Below are 23,586 nucleotides of genomic sequence, written 5' to 3'. Positions count from 1 at the left end.
ATAACCACACTGTTTGCAACCTCGGTGTCCTGGTCAACCCCCAAACTGAGCTTCTGACCCCCATATCCTCTCCTTCACAAAGACAGCTTACTTCCACGTCTCTGACCTTGCTCGCCTCTGTCCCAACCTCAGCCCAATGCTAAAATTCACATTTACGCCTTTGTCACTTGCAGACTTGACCATTCCAATACTCACCTGGCCAGCCCCCCATCCTCCAGCCTCTCAACCTCCGCTCATCCATAACTCTGTTGTCCATATCTTATCCCACGTCAAGTAATGCTCACCCACCACACCTGTCCTCCCTGAACTTAATTGGCTCCTGCTCCCCTAGTGCCTCAAATTAAAAATTCTAATTTTCTGTTTAAATCTCTCCATGACCTCGGCCCTCCCTATCTCTCTTCCAGTATTGCAAAATCTCCCATACTCTCCACTGTCCTGGGCCAATATTAATCCCTCAGACCACATAACAAGAACAGATTATCTGGTCATTATCACATTGCTGTTTGTGGGAGCTTGCTGTGCGCAAATTGGCTGCCGTGTTTCCCACATTACAACAGAGTGACTACACTCCAAATGTACTTCATTGGCTGTAAAGCGCTTTGAGACGTCCGGTGGTCATGAAAGGTGCTATATAAATGCAAGTCTTTTATTGCTCTGACTCTGGCTTCTTGACCATTCTGCCCCCAACCCCCACTGCATCATTGGTGGCCGTGCCTTCAGCCGTGACGAGGCCAATCTTTGAAATTCCCTCTCTAAACTCCTTTGCCTTGCCATCTCCTGCTCCTCCTTTAAGACCTTCCTTAAAACCTACCTCTTTGACCAAGCTTTTGATGACTCCTATTCTCTCCCTCATTTTCCAAATTCCTTATGCCTCTGTGAAGCTCCTTGGAAAGTTTTCATTTTCATCTCTAACGTCCTTGAACATGTTGTTTTCTCCCAAATCCATGTTCATCTTTCCCACAGCTCGTGTTTCAATCTATCCAATGAGGTTGCTGCCCCTGCCACAGCACTGAACCAGCCCTAATCAAAGTCTTCCTGTCCCCTTCCCTCTCCTCCTTTAAGTCTCCTCTTAAAACCCATCTCACCCATCTCCTTCAGCCAAGATTCACACAACAGAGATTATAGCTGTGCTGGCATTGTAACCCTTTAAAACGTTATCTAACTTGTGCAGTGTAATGTATTATTACATGGTTTGTCACTTGGTTTAGTATGAGCATGCTCAGTTTGCTCTGGCCTAGTAAAGCAAACTCATGAACTAGCAACTGGTGTCTCTGCCCTTCAAGTACAGGAAACTCTCGTTTAAACGGCACCTAAATATCCGGAATTCTCTATTAACCGGCAAAATTCTTACTCCGAAAACAACACCTCAATAACCGGCAATGTTGCCGAGTCCAAGTCCGAGTCTCCCGCAGTAGCCGAGTTAGTCAGTGGGGGTAGTTCTCCAAACTGCCACTGCTCGGCTTCTTGGCGCTGTCGGAAGTTGGAACACCTCAATACCCCTGTAACAGGAGTCTGACTCTCCCGCGCTGTCGGTAGTCTCTTCTGATCCGCCATTTTACAGGGGTACTGTGTGTCTCCCTCGCTGCTGGTAGTCATTGCATTGCATTACCCTCAACTGGCAGTACTGTACTTAATCAAGCATCTTCCACCATCCATTTAACACAACATTCTGTAGGTGAGTACCCAATTGCTGTATACTGCACATTTCTTGATTTTTTTTATTTTTCTTTGTTAAAAATAGCCTCGGTAGGTAACCCTCTCCGTCATCCGGAATTTTTGATCAACCGGCAACACGCCGGTCCCGTCGGTGCCGGATACCAAAGAGTTTCCTGTATATTACATTTTGGCAACGAGAATGGGATACTAAAGCTATTTTTAGGGATCATGGAAGGACACAGTGTTCAACCTGCGAGTGGAAAAGTTTGCGGTGAATTTGTGACACCTAAACTGAATTTTTTGCACTGTTTTACTGTTAATGCTGATGCAGAATCGTCTGTGCTTCACCTTCGTGTGTAAGTATACACAGAATCAGCGAGGAAGAAAATCTAGAAGTGTTAGAGTTAGTGCTTCGAAGGTTGAATTCCCACAATATAAAATTGAAAAGGCACAAATGTGCTTTTGTGCAGCCCGAGGTTGTGTACCTTGGTCTGAAAGTTGATGCAAATGGCTTGCAACCAGTTAAGGAAAAGATTGATGCTGTCATCAATGCTCAAAAGCTACAGAACGTGTCTGAGTTAAGATCGTTCCTTGGGATGGTCCAGTACCACGCACGTTTCTTACCTGAGTTAGCGACCATGTTAGCTCCATTGCACGAGCTCCTCAAGAAGGATGTCCAGTGGAAGTGCACAAAAGCACAACAGGAAGCTTACGACGCTTGTAAGAGAAGTCTCTCTAGCAATGCTCTACTTGTGCACTACGACACAGAGCGTGAGCTTAAGTTAGCGTGTGATGCTTCTAGCTACGGTGTGGGAGCTGTCATAATCCATGTAATGGATGACGGCTAAGAGAAACCAATTACCTTTGCATCGTGAACCCTCACAAAGAGTGAAAGAAACTGCGCAAATTAAAAAGGAAGCACTCGCCATGGTGTTTGAAATCAAGAAATTCCAACAGTTCCTGATCGGCAGAAGGTTTACCCTGGTAACCGATCACACATCGCTCCTAGCAATATTGGGGCCCAAATCTGCCATCCCTGCAATGGCTGCATTAAGAATGCAACATTGAACAGTGTTGTCACAATATGACTACACGATTGAATAACACACTTCAAAGCAAAACACAATCGCAGATGCTTTGTCCAGGTTGCCACATGTGTTGGGAGTGAAGGTGAGATTTTCACACTAGGTGCAGTTGACAAAGACTTTCCCGTGAATGCAACTGAGATTGCAAATGAGACTCAAAAGGACTCGGTACTGAAAAGAGTGTATGGAAACACCTTGAATGGATGGACTGATCAGTGTCTGGACACAAAGTTGAAACCATTCCATAACCATCGTATTGAATTGTCTTGTGAGCAAGGTTGTGTCAAGTGGGGAGACAGAGTGGTGGTACCTACTTCTTTGAGAAATAGAATTCTGGCCGAACTTCATACTGAACATCCAGGGATCGTCAGTATGAAATCAATTGCAAGAAGCTTTGTTTACTGGCCTGGATTGGACAGTGATCTTGAATCACTTGTCAGCAAATGCAGCGTTTGCCAAAATTGCAGAAACAAACCACCCAAAACTCCACTACAACCCTGGTCATGGCCAAGTAGACCTTTTCAGAGAGTACATGTAGAGTTCTGTGAGAAAGCAAATGATTATTTCCTGGTACTTGTAGTTAGTCACTCAGTGGATTGAAGTGAAACACATGGGTTCAGATACTACAGCTGAACTCATATGTGATTTGAGATCTATCTTCGCATGTCATGGCTTACCTGAAGAGCTTGTTTCTGACAGTGGCCCTCAGTAACATTCTGCTCTATTCCAAGAGTTCATGAAATGGAACGGTATCAAACACACTCTCGGTCCACCATATCATCCAGCTTCAAACGGAGCAGCCGAAAGGTCAGTCAGAATAGTGAAAGAAGCTCTCAAAAAGCAAGTGTTGCCGGGGTGTTCGGGATTCAGCATGAAGCAACGTTTGGCAAATTTCTTGCTGAAGTACAGAACTACTCCGCACACTACAACTGGACATACCCCAGCAGAACTCTCGGTGAAGAGGAGACTGAGAACATGATTGATTCTTGGCTCAACAGAATTTGGCCTCAAGAGTTGAACAGAAACAGTTGAGTCAGAAACGTTATTATGACAGCAATCGGAAAGAACTCAGTTTCAGGCAAAATGAGTGTGTTCGTGTTCTCCGTCCCCCTGGCAAGTCGAGTTCACACAAGTGGAATATAGGAACTGTGGTAGAGGTTGGTGGAACCAAGAGATATTTGGTTGAGATTGGTGACAACATCCGAAGTGTTCATGTAGATCAAATGATCTCTGCTAGAGATGAACCAAGACGTGATCATGAACCATTTGATCATGAACACATACATGAGTTTTACTCAGTTCAGACTTCAGAAACTGAAGTACCAGGTTCAAACAAGTCTGAGATAGAAACAGGATCAGCTTTGAGTTCGGAACCAGAACAAAACAGCCCAAAAATTGGTTCAACGCCAAAACCTTCAGTAAGGAGATCAGGAAGGCTCCGCAAATCTGTTATTAAACTGTTATTTGTAGTTGATTTAAAAGGGGAAAAAAAGCCAGGAGTGTTTGTTATGTGGTACATGTTATGCTGGGAAAGGTGGGACCATAGTTTTGTTGTATTTGAGAGGGGAATACATACATTAAGGGGGAAAGCAGTGTAATGTATTGTCACATGGTTTAGTATGAGCATGCTCAGTTCACTCTGGCCTAGTAAAGCAAGCTCATGAAGTAGCAACTGGTGTCTCTGCCCTTAATTTGCTCTACCCACATATATTACATGCTGTATCTATAAAAGACTGAGCAGTGCTCGTGCTCCACCCAGTCTCTGCTGAATTTGGGAGCATGGTCCTAAAACAGGCATTAGGTTCCCAATTAGCATATTCAATGGATTTGGGGCAGAGGATCAGAGGAAATCAGTCTGGAACATTTGCTGAGATGATGATAAAGGCAAGAACATGAACTCCACAAAATGTGAGGCATCTGAGAGGTACAAGTTTTCATTTTGTTTTTAGCCAGCGGTGAAGTGAGAGTTGAATTGTGTTGAGACCTATGCTTTGGTAATCATTTTTCCACAATATTCCATGTTGAACTCCTAACTTTTTTTTGCTTTCATTTATATTCAACCCTCCCTGTTCTTAGCCACTGCTGCACACTTCCTTCCTGTTTGTGCTGGTTCTCTTCAGGTAAGATCTGCTCCTGTATCTCTTTTATACAGCAGTTGTTTCTGTACGTTTGGAGCAAAACAAACTCTCTGATCCTCTAATCTCCCTGTCATCTGAGGTCCTCACGAATGAACAGCTGGTTCATCAATCTGCACAGTAATATATGCCAAGCAGAAATAGCATCCAATTTTTGGACCAATTTGGAAAGGGTGGACCTTGGATAGGGAAGGTCTTATGTCCTTTCCTCCCCTCCTCCCTTTCGCTGCCCCTGCACTTGCTTAAAACCTGTTACATCTCTAACTTTTTCCAGTTCTGATAAAAGGTCATCGACCTGAAACATTAACTCTGTTTCTTTCTCCACAGATGCTGCCAACCGGCTGAGTAATTCCAGCATTTTCTGTTTTTATCTTGGATAGTGAAAGCCTAATTAATTCATTCTGTTTAGTGTTGTCAATAAGAACAGTATGAGATGAATACTAAGATATGTCCTCTGTTTAATAGACTTTGAAACCCTTCAACGGCCAAAACATTTGCCCAAGCAGATGAGAAGCACTAATTGTGACAGAGGAGTTGGTGAGACCCACTCAGTATTTGGAGGAAAACATCACGGTACTGGACCCAAGGCTGAAAAGGCCCAATTTTCAGCCAGTGTTTTGAGTCCTAAAGAAGTGAAGCAAAGTGCTAAGAACTCAAACCTTCTTAAAGGTAATGCTTAAGATTTGCTACATGTGTGTATTTTAATTCAACAATAATTACTACTAAAGTTAGTGTTAATAACAGTGCGTGGAGACATCCATGTTTCTTGCTGCACCTACAATTGAAGCCAGATGTGCCTCCTTCCAGCTTCTCCCTCTTCCTCATCTAATTATTTATTTACTTTCCATTTTTATGCTCCGTTCTTCCTGCCCTTCCCCTGTAGATGTTGACTCTTTGTTGGGCTCTGGTTCCAAAGATGCCAGCATCCCTCCAGTGCCTCATCTCAGTAATCATTCTTCAGTGAGGCATAGAAGGCAACCCTATCAATGCACTGCCAATTAATGTCACCTAGGGTGACACACAAGTGGGTGGCAGTTCAAAAAATTAGGAACACATATTGACATGCATTCTGACCTATGTCTTATCCAGTGTTTAAAAGCTGTACTGCTCATGAAAGAGTGCATCGGAGGCCTTTTTTGTTTCCAAACACACACTGTGGTGAGTAAATGGTAATGAAATGTGGCACATTTTCTCATGAAGCTGATACCTCTATTGTACACACAAATATTATATCTTTTCATCATTTTACACGGGTCTACAAGCTGGTGCATTTGTATATTTTGCTTACGTGGCATTTAATCAGGACCAAGTCGTCTCCTGCACTACTGTTGATCGGCGAAGTGGGATGGAGAGGAAATTTCCAGGTTTTTGCTTCCTTAATTGGCCTGGGTATTATCGGGTTTTCCGCCTGTCCCGGGAGATTGGATAGCTTCTGGGTGGGGTGGGGAATGTATATACTGTGATGCATAAGGAATCGCAGTTGTGCAGGACAGGCTGGATAGACAAGAGGAGCTCTTCCTGTCTCATTGTTCATATTTACAGGCGCACACACTGACGCAATGCGTTTGTTGGTATCATTGTGTATATTGGTTTGGAAAGGCGTACAGGATGCCACAAAGACCATGACTGATCTAGTCAGACCTCAGACCCATTGCCCTGGACACTGGGCTTGGTCCCAGGGAATCAGGGGCCTCCTGTAATGGACAGCCTGGTGCACCGCTCGCTGTTAGTGACGAGAGGGTTCATCGCTGTGGCATGGCAGAGCCTCTGTCTTCATCCACCACCCCCCCCGCCGCCTCCTGCACTCCACCACCGCCCCAAGTGATCAGAAGATCCATGGAACACATCAGTCAAGCATGGCCACTGCTCAAGACTGGGAATATGCCAGGCAGCCTGGACTACAATCCTGGAGACCTTTAAAACCTGGTCCTCTCTCCAGTTTCTGTGGAGGGAGGGTAGGCTGCTAAGGGGAAAGTTGGGATTACACCACTTCTTCATCCAGACACCATAAAAATAACGACCCGAACAAACAAACCTCCCAGATAAGGTCGGCAGGCTTCTGTTCACTCCAGCCAGGCTCTCTTCTCCAAAACAACCACCACAGGCCATGCTGATCTTCAAGTGTTGCAATAGCCTAGAAATAGCTGTTTGTGCAAAGCACTTAATACATCTGCGTGACACTCCTCTATCCTTTGTTTTTAGATTGACATTCAATCCGTTTAACCCAAAGGGGCTAATCCATCCTGTTAAAATAAGAGAAACGCCTTACAGACACTTTTTTAAATGATACTCATCAATTTCTAGAGCTTTTTAGCCTGAACCGGCTTAACAGCAACGCTTTCCTGTCATTATTGTGACATTGATGAGAGTCTCAGTCATGCGGAACTTCAACTTGTTTTTCCTTTCAAGCAGAGCATTCCTATGCGTTTCAACATGCTCACCACCAATAATGCTGTCGTAATTTACATTATCAAAAGTTTCCCCTTGAGTGGGAAAGTTATTTTAAATTTCCAAGAAACACCATTTCATCGGTATAGGAAAGCTGGCACAGGGAATAATTCACTGGCTTTGTGGGAGGGACGTTGCCTTGCTACAAGCAGAGTAAATAATTTGGGATCAGTTTGGAACACGCAAAGCGGAGGTGGCACAGCATGTTAGAGCAGGAATACTTGGCCCCACACTCTCGTTTTATCAGCTTTGATTTGCTTCTTGTCCCATTCTCCAGGCTACTGAGTTGGTGATCTTATTCCTGGATGGATGTAAATACATGTGTGGAGGAGGGAAGGGGAGGCGGAGGGTTGAGAGAGAGGAGGAATGCTGAGCAGAGGAGTCTACTTCCTCCTAGAGGGAAGAGAGATTTGTTGCTGGGATGCACTGGCACATCTCCTTGTGCCAGTCCTTTGGCAAAGGCAGGAACCTGGGAGGAGCACGCCCTCCCTCTTACAACAACAACTTGCATTTCTATAGCGCCTTTAACATACTAAAACGTCCCAAGGCCCTTCACAGGAGTGCTATCGGACAAAATTTGACACCGAGCCACATAAAGAGATATTAGGCCAGGTGGGTAGGTTTTAAGGAGCATCTTAAAGTCGGTAGAGAGGCAGAGATGTTTACGTAGGGAATTCCAAAGTTTAGAGCCTAGGCAGCTGAAGGCACGGCCACCAATGGTGAGGTGAAGGAAATCGGGCATGCACAAGAGGCCAGAATTGGAGGAACATAGAGCTCTCGGAGGGTTGTCGGGCTGGAGATGGTTACCGAGGTAGGGAGGGACGAGGTTGAAGGAAGTGGCATGACCAGGGGAAACAACTTTGGAGGTGGGGTGGGGTCGGGGGCGGGGGGGAATTAAAGGATAATATGGCTTCCAGAAAATCTTGACTGTGTTCAATATGGTGGACTCCAAGCCTGAAGCGACCTTTTTAAAGACCTGGTTCCTGAAATAATTAGACATTGCAATCTTCAGGCAATTTACAGGATGCATCAATGTTTTGACTGTCATTAATAGAAATGCTTTAATTCATGAGGTGGATAGCAAAGAAAACAACAGCATTTTTCATCATCAAACACAGACTAGACTTGTGTCCCAATCATACCTATTCACGGGACATTGTTTTGTTTGCCGTTGGGTGGGAATATTGTGATACCAAATACTGGATGAAGATTTCTTCTGGTTGCTCGTTCCAGATAAAATCATAAATATATTTGTTCAGAATGCATTTATGGTTTTGCTAAAAATACCAAAATAAATTTTCTCTGGTGTTTTTATGATGTCACTACCCATAGCAACCAGTAAAATCCTTGTCTTATTGTGGTTATAAGTTTCACAGTTCTTGACTCCCAATATATCAGTCAACATCTTAAACAGAAACAGAAAATGCTGGAAATACATAGCAAGTAAGTCTGTAAAGAAAAAGACAAGTTATGGTTTTGGGTGTAGACTGTGACATTGAATGAGAATGCTGCTTCCCAGCTGAGGGGTGTGCGCGCGTGTGTGCGCGTGCGTGCGCGTGCGTGTGTGTCATAGCAAGGGTCATGAGGCCAGCGTCAAAGGACTGCATTGTAAGGAAGGAAGAGAACAACTTGAGAGGAGGAAATGAGAGGGGACCTCATTGAGCTATGTAAGATAGTATTCAAGAGGTAATTAGACATTGTGATTGGAGAGAACTAGGTTTGTGTGCAATGTTAAGTTCGCTGCGCAGAGAATGTATTTAGCTTCATAAAATGTATGCAATAGTGAATACCTGAATATTGCATTCACTTACATCACTTGTCTTCATTGGTGCGTTTGTTTCATTCACTTATTCGATCTTCTTGTTAACACTTTTTTTTACCCTTCTGACAGACTCATCCCCTTTGAGGAAGAAGCTGTCTTCAAAACCAGGTAGATTTTCTTGTCTTCGTGTCGATGAGGGCGCGCAGTTGTGATTACATGTTTGCAGACTGACCGTAGTGCTGGCCAGTTTCTCAGGAAGGCTCGACCTGCTGTTGTACAATGAGCTCTGCAGTTGGCTCAAGCCAGTGCCCAAGGGCGTTAAATGGAACTAATGAGCTCCACACTTAGCATCGCATGAAGCTCGTAGGCACGGGATGTCTCGCGCATCTGAGATTTTTTATTAGTTTTGTTTCTGAAATGCTTTCTCAATCTCAACTGGAATGTGAGAAAATGCTTATAGTTTAAATTATACGATCAGGTGTATCATTGACTATAGTTAGTCGTTTGACTGTCACAATATCCATCGTGGTTTTGATCAAACTTGACTGACAGTGAGGACATGGCACATTCCCAATCAGCTCCTGTGTGGACCAGGTCCATATTCTTCCACTGCTTCCTTCTAAGTTCTACTAGTTTATTATTATTATATGTGAACAGCTAAGCTTGAAATTGTCTAGTATTGCAGTCTACAATTTAACCATACAAAATAAATATGTCTGTTCATACCATTTTTGTAACCGACAGCCCATATTTGATTTCAGAAAGTTTTAATTACAGTTTTAAAAGAAAAGCTGCATCACACAAAATGATCTTGACGTGTCTTGGAGAAATTTTGTTTGATGGAATGCTCTTCACGCATGCATGTGAACCCCGCCACTCACCTCCAACAAAATACCTTAATGCCAACCTCCTAACAACATCTCCGCTACCAGTCTCAATTTTCCATTTCCTACACCCCCGTATAAGAACATAAGAACATAAGAAATAGGAGCAGGAGTAGGCCAATCGGCCCCTCGAGCCTGCTCCGCCATTCAATAAGATCATGGCTGGGCTGATCTGATCCTAACCGCCAATCCACTATCACAGAACCATCTCCTGAATCTAACAGAATTAGACACACGAAATAGGAGCAGGATCAGGCTACACGGCCCCTGGGCCCGCTCCGCTACCCACAGGGCCATGACCGATCCGAACCTAGACTCATGTCCACATTCCTGCCCGCTCCCCGTAACCCTTAATTCCCTTTACTTCTAGGAAACTGTCTATTTCTGTTTTAAATTTATGTAATGATGTAGCTTCTACAGCTTTTTGGGGCAGCATATTCCATGGACCTACCACCCTCTGAGTGAAGTAGTTCCTCCTCATCTCAGTTTTGAAAGAGCAGCCCCTTATTCTAAGACTATGCCCCCTAGTTCTAGTTTCACCCATCATCGGGAACATCTTCCCCGCATCCACCCGATCCGACCCCTTCACAATCTTATATGTTTCAATAAGATTGCCTCTCATTCTTCTGAACTCCAATGAGTAGAGTCCCAATCTACTCAACCTCTCCTCATATGTCCATCCCCTCATCCCCGGGATTAACCGAGTGAACCTTCTTTGTACTGACTTGAGAGCAAGTATGTCCTTTCTTAAGTATGGACACCAAAACTGTATGCAGTATTCCAGGTGCGGCCTCACCAATACCTTGTACAACTGAAGCAATACCTCCCTATTTTTATATTCTATCCCCCTAGCAATGAAAGCCAACATTCCATTGGCCTTCTTAATCACTTGCTGCACCTGCATACTAACCTTTTGAGTTTCGTGCACCAGGACCCCCAGATCCCTTTGTACTTCAGTACTTTCCAGTTTCCTGCCGTTAAGATAATAACTTGCTCTACGATTTTTCCTGCCAAAGTGCATAACCTCACACTTTCCAGTATTGTATTCCATCTGCCAAATCTCTGCCCACTTACTTAGCCTGTCGATGTCCCCTTGCAGGTTTTTTATGTCCTCCTCACTCACTACTTTCCCTCCCATCTTAGTATCATCTGCAAACTTTGATATGTTACACTCGGTCCCCTCCTCCAAATCGTTAATATAGATTGTAAAGAGTTGGGGACCCAGCACTGACCCCTGCGGAACACCACTAGTTACTGATTGCCAGTCTGAGAATGAACCATTTATCCCAACTCTCTGCCTTCTGTTAGATAGCCAATCCTCTATCCATGCCAGAATATTACCCCCAATCCCGTGATTTTTTATCTTAAGCAATAATCTTTTGTGTGGCACCTTGTCAAATGCCTTTTGGAAGTCTAAATACACTACGTCCACTGGTTCCCCTTTATCCACCCTATATGTTACTTCCTCAAAGAACTCCAGCAAATTTGTCAAACATGACTTCCCCTTCATAAAACCATGCTGACTTTGTCCTATTAAATTATGATTATCCAAATGTCCTGTTACTGTCTCCTTAATAATGGACTCCAAAATTTTACCTACCACAGATGTTCGGCTAACCGGTCTATAGTTTCCAGCCTTCTGTCTACTGCCCTTTTTAAATAAGGGTGTTACATTAGCAGTTTTCCAGTCTGCCGGGACCTTTGCCGAGTCCAGGGAGTTTTGGAAAATTATTACCAATGCATCCACAATCCCTACCGCCACTTCCCTCAAGACCCTAGGATGTAAGCCATCAGGCCCAGGTGATTTATCCGCCTTGAGTCCCATTATTTTACCGAGTACCACTTCCTTAGTGATTTTGATCGTGTTTAGCTCCTCCCCCCCTTTAGCCCCCTGTTTGTCCAGTGTTGGGATATTCTTAGTGTCTTCTACTGTAAAGACTGATGTAAAATATTCATTCAGTGTTTTTGCCATCTCCATATTTCCCACCATTAATTTCCCGGTCTCATCCTCTAAGGGACCAACATTTATTTTAGCCACCCTTTTTCTTTTTATATAACTATAAAAACTCTTACTATCTGTTTTTATATTTTTTGTTAATTTACTTTCATAATCTATCTTCCCTTTCTTAATCAATCTTTTTGTTATTTTTTGCTGTCTTTTAAAGTTTTCCCAATCCTCTATCCTCCCACTAGATTTGGCTACCTTATATGCCCTTGTTTTTAGTCGAATACTATCCTTAATTTCTTTACTTAGCCACGGATGGCTGTCTTTTCTTTTACACCCTTTTCTTCTCAGTGGAATATATATTTTTTGGAAGTTGTAAAATAACTCCTTGAATGTACACCACTGATCATGTATCGTCTTACCCTTTAATCTATTTTCCCAATCCACTCTACTCAATTCCGCTCTCATACCTTCATAGTCTCCTTTATTCAAGCTTAGCACACTTGTTTGAGATCCAACCTTCTCACCCTCTAATTGAATATGGAATTCAACCATGTTATGGTCACTCATTCCAAGGGGATCCTTTACTAGGACATTTTTAATTAATCCCGTCTCATTACACAGGACCAGATCCAAGGTTGCTTGCCCCCTGGTCGGTTCAGTTACATACTGCTCAAGAAACCCATCCCTAATACACTCAATGAACTCATCCTCAAGGCTGCTCTGCCGAATTTGATTTGTCCAATTAATATGATAGTTGAAATCCCCCATAATTATAGATGTTCCCTTATTACAAGCCTCAACTATTTCCTGATTGATACTCCGTCCAACAGAGTTGCCACTGTTCGGAGGCCTATAGACTACGCCCACTAGTGTTTTTTTCCCCTTATTATTCCTTACCTCCACCCAAACTGTTTCATTATCCTGATCTTTTGACCCAATATCATTTCTCTCTATTATAGTGATTCCTTCCTTTATTAACATAGCCACCCCACCTCCCCTTCCTTCCTGCCTGTCCTTCCTGGTCGTTAAATAACCTGGTATGTTTAATTCCCAGGCATTGTCACCCTGCAGCCATGTTTCTGTAATGGCCACAAGATCATACCCATATGTAGTTATTTGTGCCATTAACTCATCTATTTTGTTACGAATGCTACGTGCATTCAGATAGAGAACTTTCAAAGATGTTTTGTGACACTTAGTTCCTGCTTTTGCCCTTTTTATTACTTTACCTTTTACTCCATACCTTCTGCCCCTTCCTGACACGCTCTGGTTTTTAATTTCCCCACTGCTACCTAAGTCTATTACCTTCTCTGTTGTCATTTTTATTATTTGCTCTCTAGGAACCTCCCCCCCACTAGTTAGTTTAAAGCCCTCTCTACAGCCCTAGTTATATGATCCGCCAGGACTCTAGCCCCAGCACTGGCCAAGTGAAGCCCGTCCCAACGGAACAGCTCCCTCCTGCCCCAGTACTGTATGATCTCCGAGTGAGCTGTCTGAATTGCAGGTAGTTTTACTAGCACAAGTCACTGTGTTTCAAAGGAATTCATTGCTTTGAGATTTTTCTGAGAGATGATTTGTAAAGGTGCTATACAAGTACTGGTCTCTATGTGCTGGAGGTTGGCACTGACCAAATTCATTTCACACAAGGCCCTTTTCCTACATTACAACAGTGACTCCACTTCAAAAAGTACTTCATTGGCTGTAAAGCGCTTTGGGGCATCCGATGGTCGTGAAAGGCACTATATAAATGCAAGTCTTTCTTTACAACTTAGATAGGATTTACAGGCCATTTGGCACAACATGAGCCTCCTCCCACCTTGCTTCATCTCATCCTATCAACATATCCACAGAGAGGAGACTATATCCCATCAATTTGCAATTTGGCTGGATTAAACCTTGGGAGCCACAGTTGAAATGATGTGTGCTGACATCTTGCATAAAGGATTTTTCTGATTTAAACCTCTTCACAAGACAGCATAAATGGCGATGGCCATAATTCTATTCTCCACATCCCACACTTATAAATAACTTTAGGAAACAACGGGCTAGAAATTGGGTTTTGGCGCAGCAACGGCTTTAGCGCCGGAAGTTAGTGCCGGAGCTAAGTCGCGCTGGTCGGGCCAAAAATTCACTACTTCTGCGCCCAAACGGCTGCCGGCGCTGCTGAAAGCTGTTAGCGCCTGAAAACTGGCGCTATGCGCTGAATTTCGGCGCTATTCCAGCGCTGCGGCGCCCGCTGCGGTGCGGCAGGTTCGGGAAGTGCAGGCCTCCTCCTTCCCTTAAGGAGGACCTGCCTGCACCCGGCCACGGCCCGCGATAATCTTATTAAAAATGAGCCCGGCACCTCGGACAAGTGCCGGGCTTGCTTCTGTTCCGGGGGGGGGGGGGGGGAAGTCCGGGGAGGGAGCTGCGGCCAGGCGGGCGGCGGGAAAGCGGCCGGCCGCCGCGGGGCCTTTAATGCGCCGGCGCAAACTTGTGCAAGGCACCTCTGCCAGAACGTTGCTTGCGGCTGCCACGGGCGAGGCGGCCGCAAGTCAATTTCCCAGTTCGGGCGGGTTACCATGGCAACCGGGACGCTGCGCACACCGATGACGTCATCGGTGCCGGCGCAGCGCTACCGGTCTACCGCGGCGGAAGGGCCCCAGGCAATTTAGGCGCCGGCGCCAATTGCAGCGCTAGGCCCTCTAGCGCCGCAAAATCGGCGCTAAGGGCACTGAATTTCTAGGCCAACATGTATTAAACTTGCAATGCCCAATCTTATCAAGCTTCTCATAAACAAGTGGCTTTTCTTTGCTTGAAATGGTAAGTGAAGTAGATTAGTGTTTGACCTTCGTTCACCTTTACATTACAGTGGAGCCACCTCAGTTAGTGGATCCCCAGACACGTGTGGAGGTAAAGGCAGGACAACAGGCAGAGCTGTACATTGGGATTGTAGGAACGCCACCCATCGCTGCTACATGGCTGAAACAGAAAGACCAGGTAGACAAAAAGAAAACCCTTAAGGTACCAGCTATATCAGCAATGTGGTCCCGCAGTTACATTAGAAAACATAGAAGAAGAGGCCGTTCAGCTGCTCAAATCTGCTCCTTCCATAGACCACATACAACTTAATTTATGGTGGCGTCTACTCCGATCTTTTAATCCGTGCCAAAAGCTTTTTTGCCCCTGCAACTGCTCTTGACTCAAGTCTGCCCAAGACTAGATTATTGCTCCCACATTTGGGAAGATTCTTAACAATTGTTTTTACATTCCTGGTATAATATTTTGTGTTTTTCACTCTCATCTCTAACCTCTCTTCACTTTTTCTTTCTCTCTCTTCCATTCTCCCTCTCTCTCTCACTCTCTCAACCTTTGCTGTCTGTCCCTATCCTCCTAATGTGCAAGCACATTGCCTTCCTTCCACACTATACTGAAATGAAGACTCCATGCACGCTCTGCTATTACAATTCATTCTTTCCCCAAGAACTTAAAACTACAGAGCTCCTCATCTCCCAGTTTATTCTTCCTTCTATGATCTTCAGGCATCGAACACCAATGCTTGGTATCACCTAACCACTCGTTCCTGGTCCACCTTGTCTTCTCTTCTGCATCTATTAAAGTTCTGCATGGGTATTACATAAGACATAGGAGCAGGAATAGCCCACTTGGCCCCTCGAGCCTGCTCTGCCATTCAATAAGATCATGGTTGATCTTGGGCTCAAAGGCACTTCCCAGCCCGCTCCCCATTACCCTTCACTCCCTTATCTTGCAAAAATCTAACTATCTCCACCTTAAATATATTTAATGACCCAGCCTCCATGGCTCTCTGGGGCAGAGATGGTGGAGATGGTGGATAGCTATGGATTGAGGCTGGGGAGTGGGAGTTCCAACAAAATTGTGTCACTGGGACCCAATCTGATTTGTGGTATTTTTCAGCAACACTGAAGCAGAAATGCTCAAAGTTTTTTTTACTGTACATTTACACAAGGCTTTTATTTGTTCTTTTTTAATAAACATTTGTATATACTGTTGGAATGTTTCTTTAGGTTGTATTCCATTGGAGTGTTATTTATCTTTTTTATTTGGACTGTTCACCATCTTTTCCTCTCCTCTACTCCCTTCAGATCATGAATAGTTCTCGAACTTTTGTGGACACAACAGAGACTGGGACCAAACTGGTGATAAAGGGTGTGCAGATGGATGACGCTGGCCATTACACACTCGTGGTGAAAGACCGAAATGGGAATGTGCACCATCAGATCAGTCTGGCTGTTGTAGGTAAGTGGAGTACCAAATATTCTGCTTAGGAACATAAAGCATTGAGCAAGAACAGCATTAAAAAGAATGTAGTGCAGATAATTTGAGCTATTGAATTTCCACACATCTCAAAGCTCTGCCCGCTTGTCATTGTCCCAAGAATGTGAGGCATGTTGTTTTTATGTGTGCACAGGCAAGGATGACAATTTAATCTCATTTTGGTAACAATTACCTTATGACCGCAGCTCAATAGGAACAGATGTGGATTGATTGAATGATAGATAACTGAACACAAACTGGAATAGATGGTGGAGCAGATGCCAAATCATGTTAAAACCCAGCTTAAACTTTTCTCAGACAGGCCAGAGCCTCCATCTGGAAGACCTTGTATCTCAGAGCTGTGTCGGAGCTCTCTCACCCTGTCCTGGTCTGGTCCATGTTATGATGGTGGCAGCGCTATCAAGTCCTACATCATTGAGGTGAGGCAAGCTGGAGATTCGGAGTGGAGAACATTGACTGATTCATGCGGTAGCACTTCATATCATGTGAACTGTTTGAAGCCAGATGGCGAGTACAGCTTCCGTATATTCGCAGTAAACTCGTACGGCATTAGTGAAGTGGGTGAGGAATCCAAACCCGTCAAGCTAACCGATGTAGAAGGTAAGAATTTGAGTCCTGTGATTTGTTTTATTCTGACATGATTAAATGTTGTACATATTTAATTAAATATTTTGTCATCCAGATTTGGAATACGGTATTACAATTATGAAAAAAAACGACCTTAATTCACAGACATTTTCCAAGTGTGTGGGATTAGGAATAAAGCTGAGTTGCGGTAATTGTGTCTGCTTTGTTCTCTCTCCGAATTCATCCTCTGCTCAATGATTGAACAGTGGGCCAAGACTGAACACCAACTGGAGCACCTATCCAGGGAATCATCAGTTTGACTGGACGGTACATTTTGGGTTCATTGTCGATAATGGATCTGACGGGGAATAGCTACCTAACTAATAATTGCTCCAATGTACTCTCTGTAACACTACGGGACATCTCTTTGAATGAATTAGTAAAGTTTACAATTTTCTCTCAGCCTGTCTCGAGCATACTGACTTCTGCTGGGCTATGATTCCATGAGCATCCCAGTACCTTGAGCCAATCTTTTGGGAGTTTGCAAGGGATAGTGGAAACATACTGGGCTGGTTTTCATATACTGGTCTAACTCTGTTCAAAATGGTTAAGAACTGGGGTAAATCTCACCAGAATGGTAATGTGCCAATAGCACTCGATTTTCCCAAGGTTGTAACTGTGCTTGGCATATTTGGATGGGTGTAGTACAGTAGTGGGTTAACCAAGTGGTGGAAGCAGAAAATTGTGTTGGTGATGTTCAGAGAGTTGCGGATAATTAATGGAAAGTGGCAGAATAGGGGGACAGAAATTCTTACAGATGTAGGAAAATTTCAGCTAGCATTTCAAGTCTTTGCCAAGACTGAAGATGGAAAGAATTAGGTGACAGAAAACACAAGCTTCAGGAATGAGTCTATAGGAAGCGAAAGTGCAGCCCAGCACTGTTCGGCTGCTGAAATGGAAGTGGTGCTGTATGAGGTGATTGCAATAAGGGTAGCCTTGTTCGCCACTCTGTGCTACCACTTCCAGAAGTTTGCATTGCAGCATGCCTGAAAGTGAGGCAGGCTTGAGGCTACAGCTGATTGCTATTGTTGTTGGTTGCGCCCACCCTCTCCTGCACGTTACTTGCAGGCATCCTTGTAACAGGTGGCACAACTTTGCATCTGTCAACTGGCCCGGAAGCTGTGAAGACAATCCCCCATGGTCATTGCTGGATAAGTGCCACAAAGACTACACGTATGGTTGGTGGTATCTTGTTGGGACTAGCCATTCAAGCTTTACTGCTGTTGATCACTCTAGCATGATTTTTATGCAATTCCACTGAAAGTATGACACATTGTGATTGGGCTTCCTCCAGGAAACTATTGCAGTTGGTCAGCCATTTACATATTTCATTTTTGCCATTGGGTCTGCTATCCCAGCTTCCTATTGCAGTAGGAGCCTCCATCTGCAGTAATCCTCTGTAAAAGTAAGGTACATGCGTCTGGAGTTATGAGGGTGCTGATGGGTGGGCGCAGAATGCCACTGGCCTGTCTTGGATCCCTCCATTGCTCCTCCTCCTCTTCCTTCAATGAGATCAGGAAGAAGGATTCCCAGGAAGCACTACAGGTATTGGTGGGGGGGGGGGGGGGAAGAAGCCTCAGAACAATTACCACAAAGGATCATGGGGATGTAAGTGGTAACAGAGGAAAAAGACCAAGATAAACGGTGCACAAATGGACTTTGGAATGAATGTTGTTACTAGGTCCTTTTTAAACCTCCTTTTTATATACCATACAGCACCTAGCAACCCAGGCACCCACTTATGCTTGAACATGATGAGGAAAGAGTCTACGTCTGACATAACTACTGCAGAATGAAATGGCATCACTTCCTCTTTGACTTCCGCCAAGTTCAAGCTGGTTCTTCCTCCGCCTGCCCCCAGGTCTTTGTCTATCTCAATACGGCATGGAATTGTATCATAATTATCAGCTAAGATATTTTTAGCTGAGGATACAAATTGAAGTTCGGCTTCAGCACAGGTTACTGTTTCACAGATCGACTGTAGAGGGCAGTCTGTGTGATATCCGAAGCAAAATCAATACACATTAGGACTGGGGGGAAGAGTTGGAAACATGAAGGTCTGGGCTCTTCCAAGACCGGTGACCATTGGGCACATACATGGCACATGTGTTGAAGCAAACATCGACTGTTGGGAGTTGTCGTTGCCATATTACTTTAAAAAAAATGCAATTTTCTCTTTTTTTGAAGAAAAAGAGGAGAACGAGTCAGAGTATTGCGTGAGAATAAATACTTCTCAGAAGCTGACTGATCTATACATACAGCAGGAATGTCTCGGAGTGTAAGTGTCAACGCTACCAGTCCATGCCTGTCTTGCCGTTTTTTTAATGTGGCACAGAAGTCCGGTGACTTCGCATTGCTGAGTTCCTTATAGTTGTATGAACCTGAATTGTCATTTTTCTGCCATGTTAAATATAGTAACACGAATGCAGCAACATAGATGTGATCTTAATTTGCTGCAAATATTAATGTTTCAAGAATTTTTTTTTTCATTTTTTTCCAAGTATCTCGTTTGTTGATGGAAAAGTTATGGGCCTAGAAATTCAGTTGGGCGCCGTTTGGGGCGCCAAGCTCGCCTGGGCGCCGGAATTACCGCTGCGAGCGGAGCCACTAGCGCCATCCCGATATTCAGTTTCTGCGCCCCAAACGGAAGCGGGCCACTACTCGAGGCTCCCCGCGCCCCGCTTGGGGCGCTCACCCTGAATATCGCCGCGCTAAGGGCCACAGCGCCACACGCTGCGGCACGGCACCCTGCGGTACTACAGGCCCTCCTCTCATTCTTAAGGGGGAGGTGCCTGCAACAGCGCGATCCCCGCTCGCGAGTGCCGGCAAATGAGCCCGGCACCAAGGAGAAGTGCCGGGCTCTCGGGAAACAGCCGGCAATGCCGCGGGGGGGGGGGGGGGGTGGGTTAGGAGGCTGGGGACGGAGGTGCTGGCAGGCGGCCGCTCCCGCACCTCCACCTTAATTTGCGCCACTACCGCCACAGGTAGGCCCTGTGAACCGGTCGCGATTTGCGACCGGCGTTAGAGGCGGGCGCGACCAAATATGGTGATCGGGGCGGGAGCGGGGCGCTGCGCACACCGATGACGTCATCGGTGGCGGCACAGCGCTACAGGCTAACGCCGCCATTAGCGCCCCGCTAAATATCGCGGGAGGTGTGGCCAGTGGCGCTAAAGCCACTGAGTGCCCTCTTTGGGCGCTAACTAGTGGCGCAGCCCACTGAATTTCTAGGCCATGGTCTTTTGATTGGAGTGAGTGAACTGTCATGATGATTGTGACAGGCCGTGGATTGGGTGGCCTATTGAAAGAAAGGACTTGTATTTATATAGCACCTTTCATGACTTCAGGATGTCCCAAAGCGCTTTACAGCTAATGAAGTACATTTTTGAAGTGTAGGCACTGTTGTAATGTAGACAATGTGGCAGCCAATTTGTGCACAGCAAGCTCCCACAAACAGCAATGTGATGATGTCCAGTTAATCTGTTTTGGTGATGTTGGTTGAGGGATAAATATTGGCCAGGACATGAGGGACAGCTCCCCTGCCCTTCTTCGAAATGGTGCCACGGGTTCTTTTACGCCCACCTGAGAAGACAGATGGGGCCTCGGCTTGACATCTCTAACAGTACAGCGGCCCCTCAGTACTGCACTGTAGTTTCAGACTAGATTCTGTGCTCAAGTTTCTGGAGTGGGACTCGAACCCACAACCTTCTGACTCAGGTGAGAGAGCTGCCACTGAGACATGGCTAAATCCGTGAGAGTGCGTCTGTCTGTGTCTGAAGAGGAGATCTGTTGCTGAATGATGTAGGGCTTCGAATATTTTTATTTGGCCATTTTACCAGATGTTATTGCTGAAAAAGGTAAAGAAACGTTGTTCCCCTCTACCTATTAAAGAGAAAGAAAGTACAATGGCCCTGAAATTAGGATCGGCGTCTTGCCGCGCATGCAAGCCCCCGATCTGCACTCACCCTGCGCGCCGACATCTGAAGCCCGGGCCTGCTTGCATTTCCTGTCACAGGCCCGGTTCCGATGTCGGCGCGATGTGCTTACCTGATCCAGCGGCGTAGTTAGTGCGATGTGCCGGCTGGGATCAGGTGAGCACTCTGCAGCCAATCAGGGGAGGGGAAACTCATTCATGAGTTTGACAGTAAGAGCTGTCAAACTCATAAAGTATGGGCTGCCAAAACACTACTTTAACTTTAAATAAAATTTTAAAAACATCCCACTGATTGTATTAACTATAAATAAGTTTTTAAAAATGTTTTAAACAATTAATCAATTTTTTGAAAAAAATAAATTTTTTAAAAATAGGGTCTAAAACTAAACTTACCATCCTGTAAATTCTTTAAAAATAACAAACCTGTGGGAAAAAAAAATTCTACATTGTACTAAAAGCCCACTTACCTGAAAAACTAAATACTTACGTCTTGTTTTTCCACGCGTAAAGACCGGAGGCCTTTACACGCGCGCAACTCTGCAAAAAAAAAAAAAAAGAATTTTACTGCGCACGCGCTGCCTGTGCAGTCGCGCGCGTTCTGCCTCTTAACCCCTTGGGTCAGAGGACAGGAAATGCCGGTTTTCAGCGCATGCGCTGTGCATGCTGAAAACCGGCAATTCCTGTGGGCACATGCGTGAGTACCCCGTCCGTACTCGCGCGTTGTGCCCGGAATTACTGGGCCATTGTGTGTACTTTCAGTGAAAAGTGCCACCCCCTCATATAGTTTGAAATATGTGCTTCATTTGTAGAAGTTAGTATAATAACTCATTTTCCCTTAACTGAGACCTGCCATTTTGGATTGCCTCTTCCATCTGAAAATCTCCCTTATTGGGCTGGGTCAATCCCTACTGAATAATTGGAGGGAGCATGAGGAGCCAGTTTAATAGTAAAGATTAGGGGTACATCAGAGCCACTGTGTTGACTAACCCACAAGTGACCGATTTGTCCTCACCTGGCTGCTCACCCAGTGGCCCCCCTCATGGGAAAAGATTGCCTGGACAGAGCACACAGCAACACCCAGCCGTTGATGACCATTGTTGACTTGGATGCATTCGAATGGACAACATCTAGGCCGGCCCAAATCACTCATTTCTAGGTTGGTCAACACAGCCACTCTGTAAATCCACATTGTTGGACTTGAGACCAGACCGATCCAGTCTGACTAGTTTCTTTCCACAGGTCTCTAACCAAGCGTCTTTGATCATTTTTAGAGGGACGTTCGGTAAAGTGTACAAACTGTTGCAAAAATCCACCGGAAAAATCCGAGCAGGCAAGTTTTACAAAGCCCGCACGTTTAAAGACAAGAAGAGTGCACGCGATGAGATTGAGATCATGAATTGTCTGCACCACCCGAAGCTGGTTCAGTGCTGTGAAGCCTTTGAGAGTCGGACTGAGATCGTCATGGTGATGGAATAGTAAGTATGGGCTCATATATAAAAATCTATAGGGAAGTGATTGGAGAGGCTGGCTACAATAACCAAAGGATGAGTTTAGCTACATTAATCCTTATCCCAGTGGAAACATCTCTGGAATACATGTTGATTTATTGGGTTTCTGGTATAGGTAGATCAGTAAAACCTTGTTATGTGATTAACAGGCGGTCAGATTGAACTGGAAATGTGATCTCTGTGGACCATATGCACAGACGGTTGCTGATTAAGTTCACAACCTCTAGGAATGCTGGCCAGATTTTAAACTGGATTACAAATTGGTTGTGTTTGTGTAGGCAGAGGGTGGTTGTTAATGGTAGCAGCTCTGGGACATAGGAACAAGAGAAGGTCCATTCAGCCCCTTGAGCCTGTTCCACCATTTAATTAGATGGTGGCTGATCTGTAGCTTAACTCCATTTACCCACCTTTGATCCATATCCCTTGATACCCTTGTCTAACAAAAATCTATTGATCTCAGCTGTGAAAATTTCAATGAACCCAGCATCCATAGCCTTCTGGGGAAGAGGGTTCCACATTTCCACTGTCCTTTGGGTGAAAATGTGCTTCCTGATTTCACTCCGCATGGGGTTCAGTCACTGATGGAGTCCCACAGGGATCAGTGTTGGGTTCGTTGCTCTTCACCATCTTTAACCGTGATTTGGATTAAGACCACCCCCCCCCCCCCCCCCCCCCCCCCCAGATTACAGCCCTTTGGTTTGATGTTGACACTGAGATGTGTGCAGGAGTTAGGACTTTAGACAAAATAACTAGATTGCAGGCTGATGTATTGGATGAATGAGCCTGGGTGTGAACGTCCTTCACTGTGGATAAATACAGTGGGATGTGTCTGGGTCGCGGTAATGATAGGCATGTGTATCCCATGCAGGGCCACCTGCTTAAGGCTGAGGAGCAGAAGAGGGACCTGGGGGATCATTATATTCGTAACAGTGCTGCGAGAAAGCAGATAGGGTGTATAGTTAAGACAGTTAAAATTAAAACTGGAAATATACTTAACCTATATAACACCTTGGCATGGTCGAACCTAGAATACTGTACCCAGTTTCGTCCCCTCACTTGGTGGGCATATTAAAGCCCTGGAGAAGGTCCAGAGAAGGGCACAACAATGCTAATGGTCTTGGGGCCCTTAGTTATCAGGGAGCCTCAGGGAACTGGGGCTTTTTCCATTGGGGACTTTCAAGGCATATGATTGAGATCTTTAAATGCCGAAGGGAGGTGTTTGGAAGGAAAGATAATTTGAACTAGATAAGGAGGGATAGACTAGGGAGCATCAGTACAAAATAAGAATTCATAGTTAGATTAGGT

At 44.9% G+C, this 23,586-nt stretch overlaps 1 protein-coding gene across 1 annotated transcript in view; it reads left to right on the top strand.

Annotated features, from left to right (window-relative positions):
• Positions 1 to 23,586, top strand: part of LOC147101459 (myosin light chain kinase, smooth muscle-like) — a 92,033-nt gene that overhangs the window by 43,666 nt on the left and 24,781 nt on the right. Inside the window, exons 4-10 of the mRNA XM_085966595.1 lie at positions 5,342 to 5,545; positions 9,216 to 9,254; positions 14,770 to 14,897; positions 16,022 to 16,175; positions 16,512 to 16,814; positions 19,029 to 19,119; positions 22,045 to 22,248. Coding sequence (XP_085822721.1) covers positions 5,342 to 5,545; positions 9,216 to 9,254; positions 14,770 to 14,897; positions 16,022 to 16,175; positions 16,512 to 16,814; positions 19,029 to 19,119; positions 22,045 to 22,248 — 1,123 coding nt within the window. The remainder of the gene's footprint in view (positions 1 to 5,341; positions 5,546 to 9,215; positions 9,255 to 14,769; positions 14,898 to 16,021; positions 16,176 to 16,511; positions 16,815 to 19,028; positions 19,120 to 22,044; positions 22,249 to 23,586) is intronic.

The sequence above is a fragment of the Somniosus microcephalus genome, chromosome 24, assembly GCF_052327205.1.
Source record: "Somniosus microcephalus isolate GS21.2 chromosome 24, FLI_Smic_1.0, whole genome shotgun sequence".
Taxonomy (NCBI): Eukaryota; Metazoa; Chordata; class Chondrichthyes; order Squaliformes; family Somniosidae; genus Somniosus; species Somniosus microcephalus.
The sequence above is the reverse complement of the archived record's forward strand: the minus strand, read 5'-3'. Positions and strand labels throughout refer to the sequence as shown.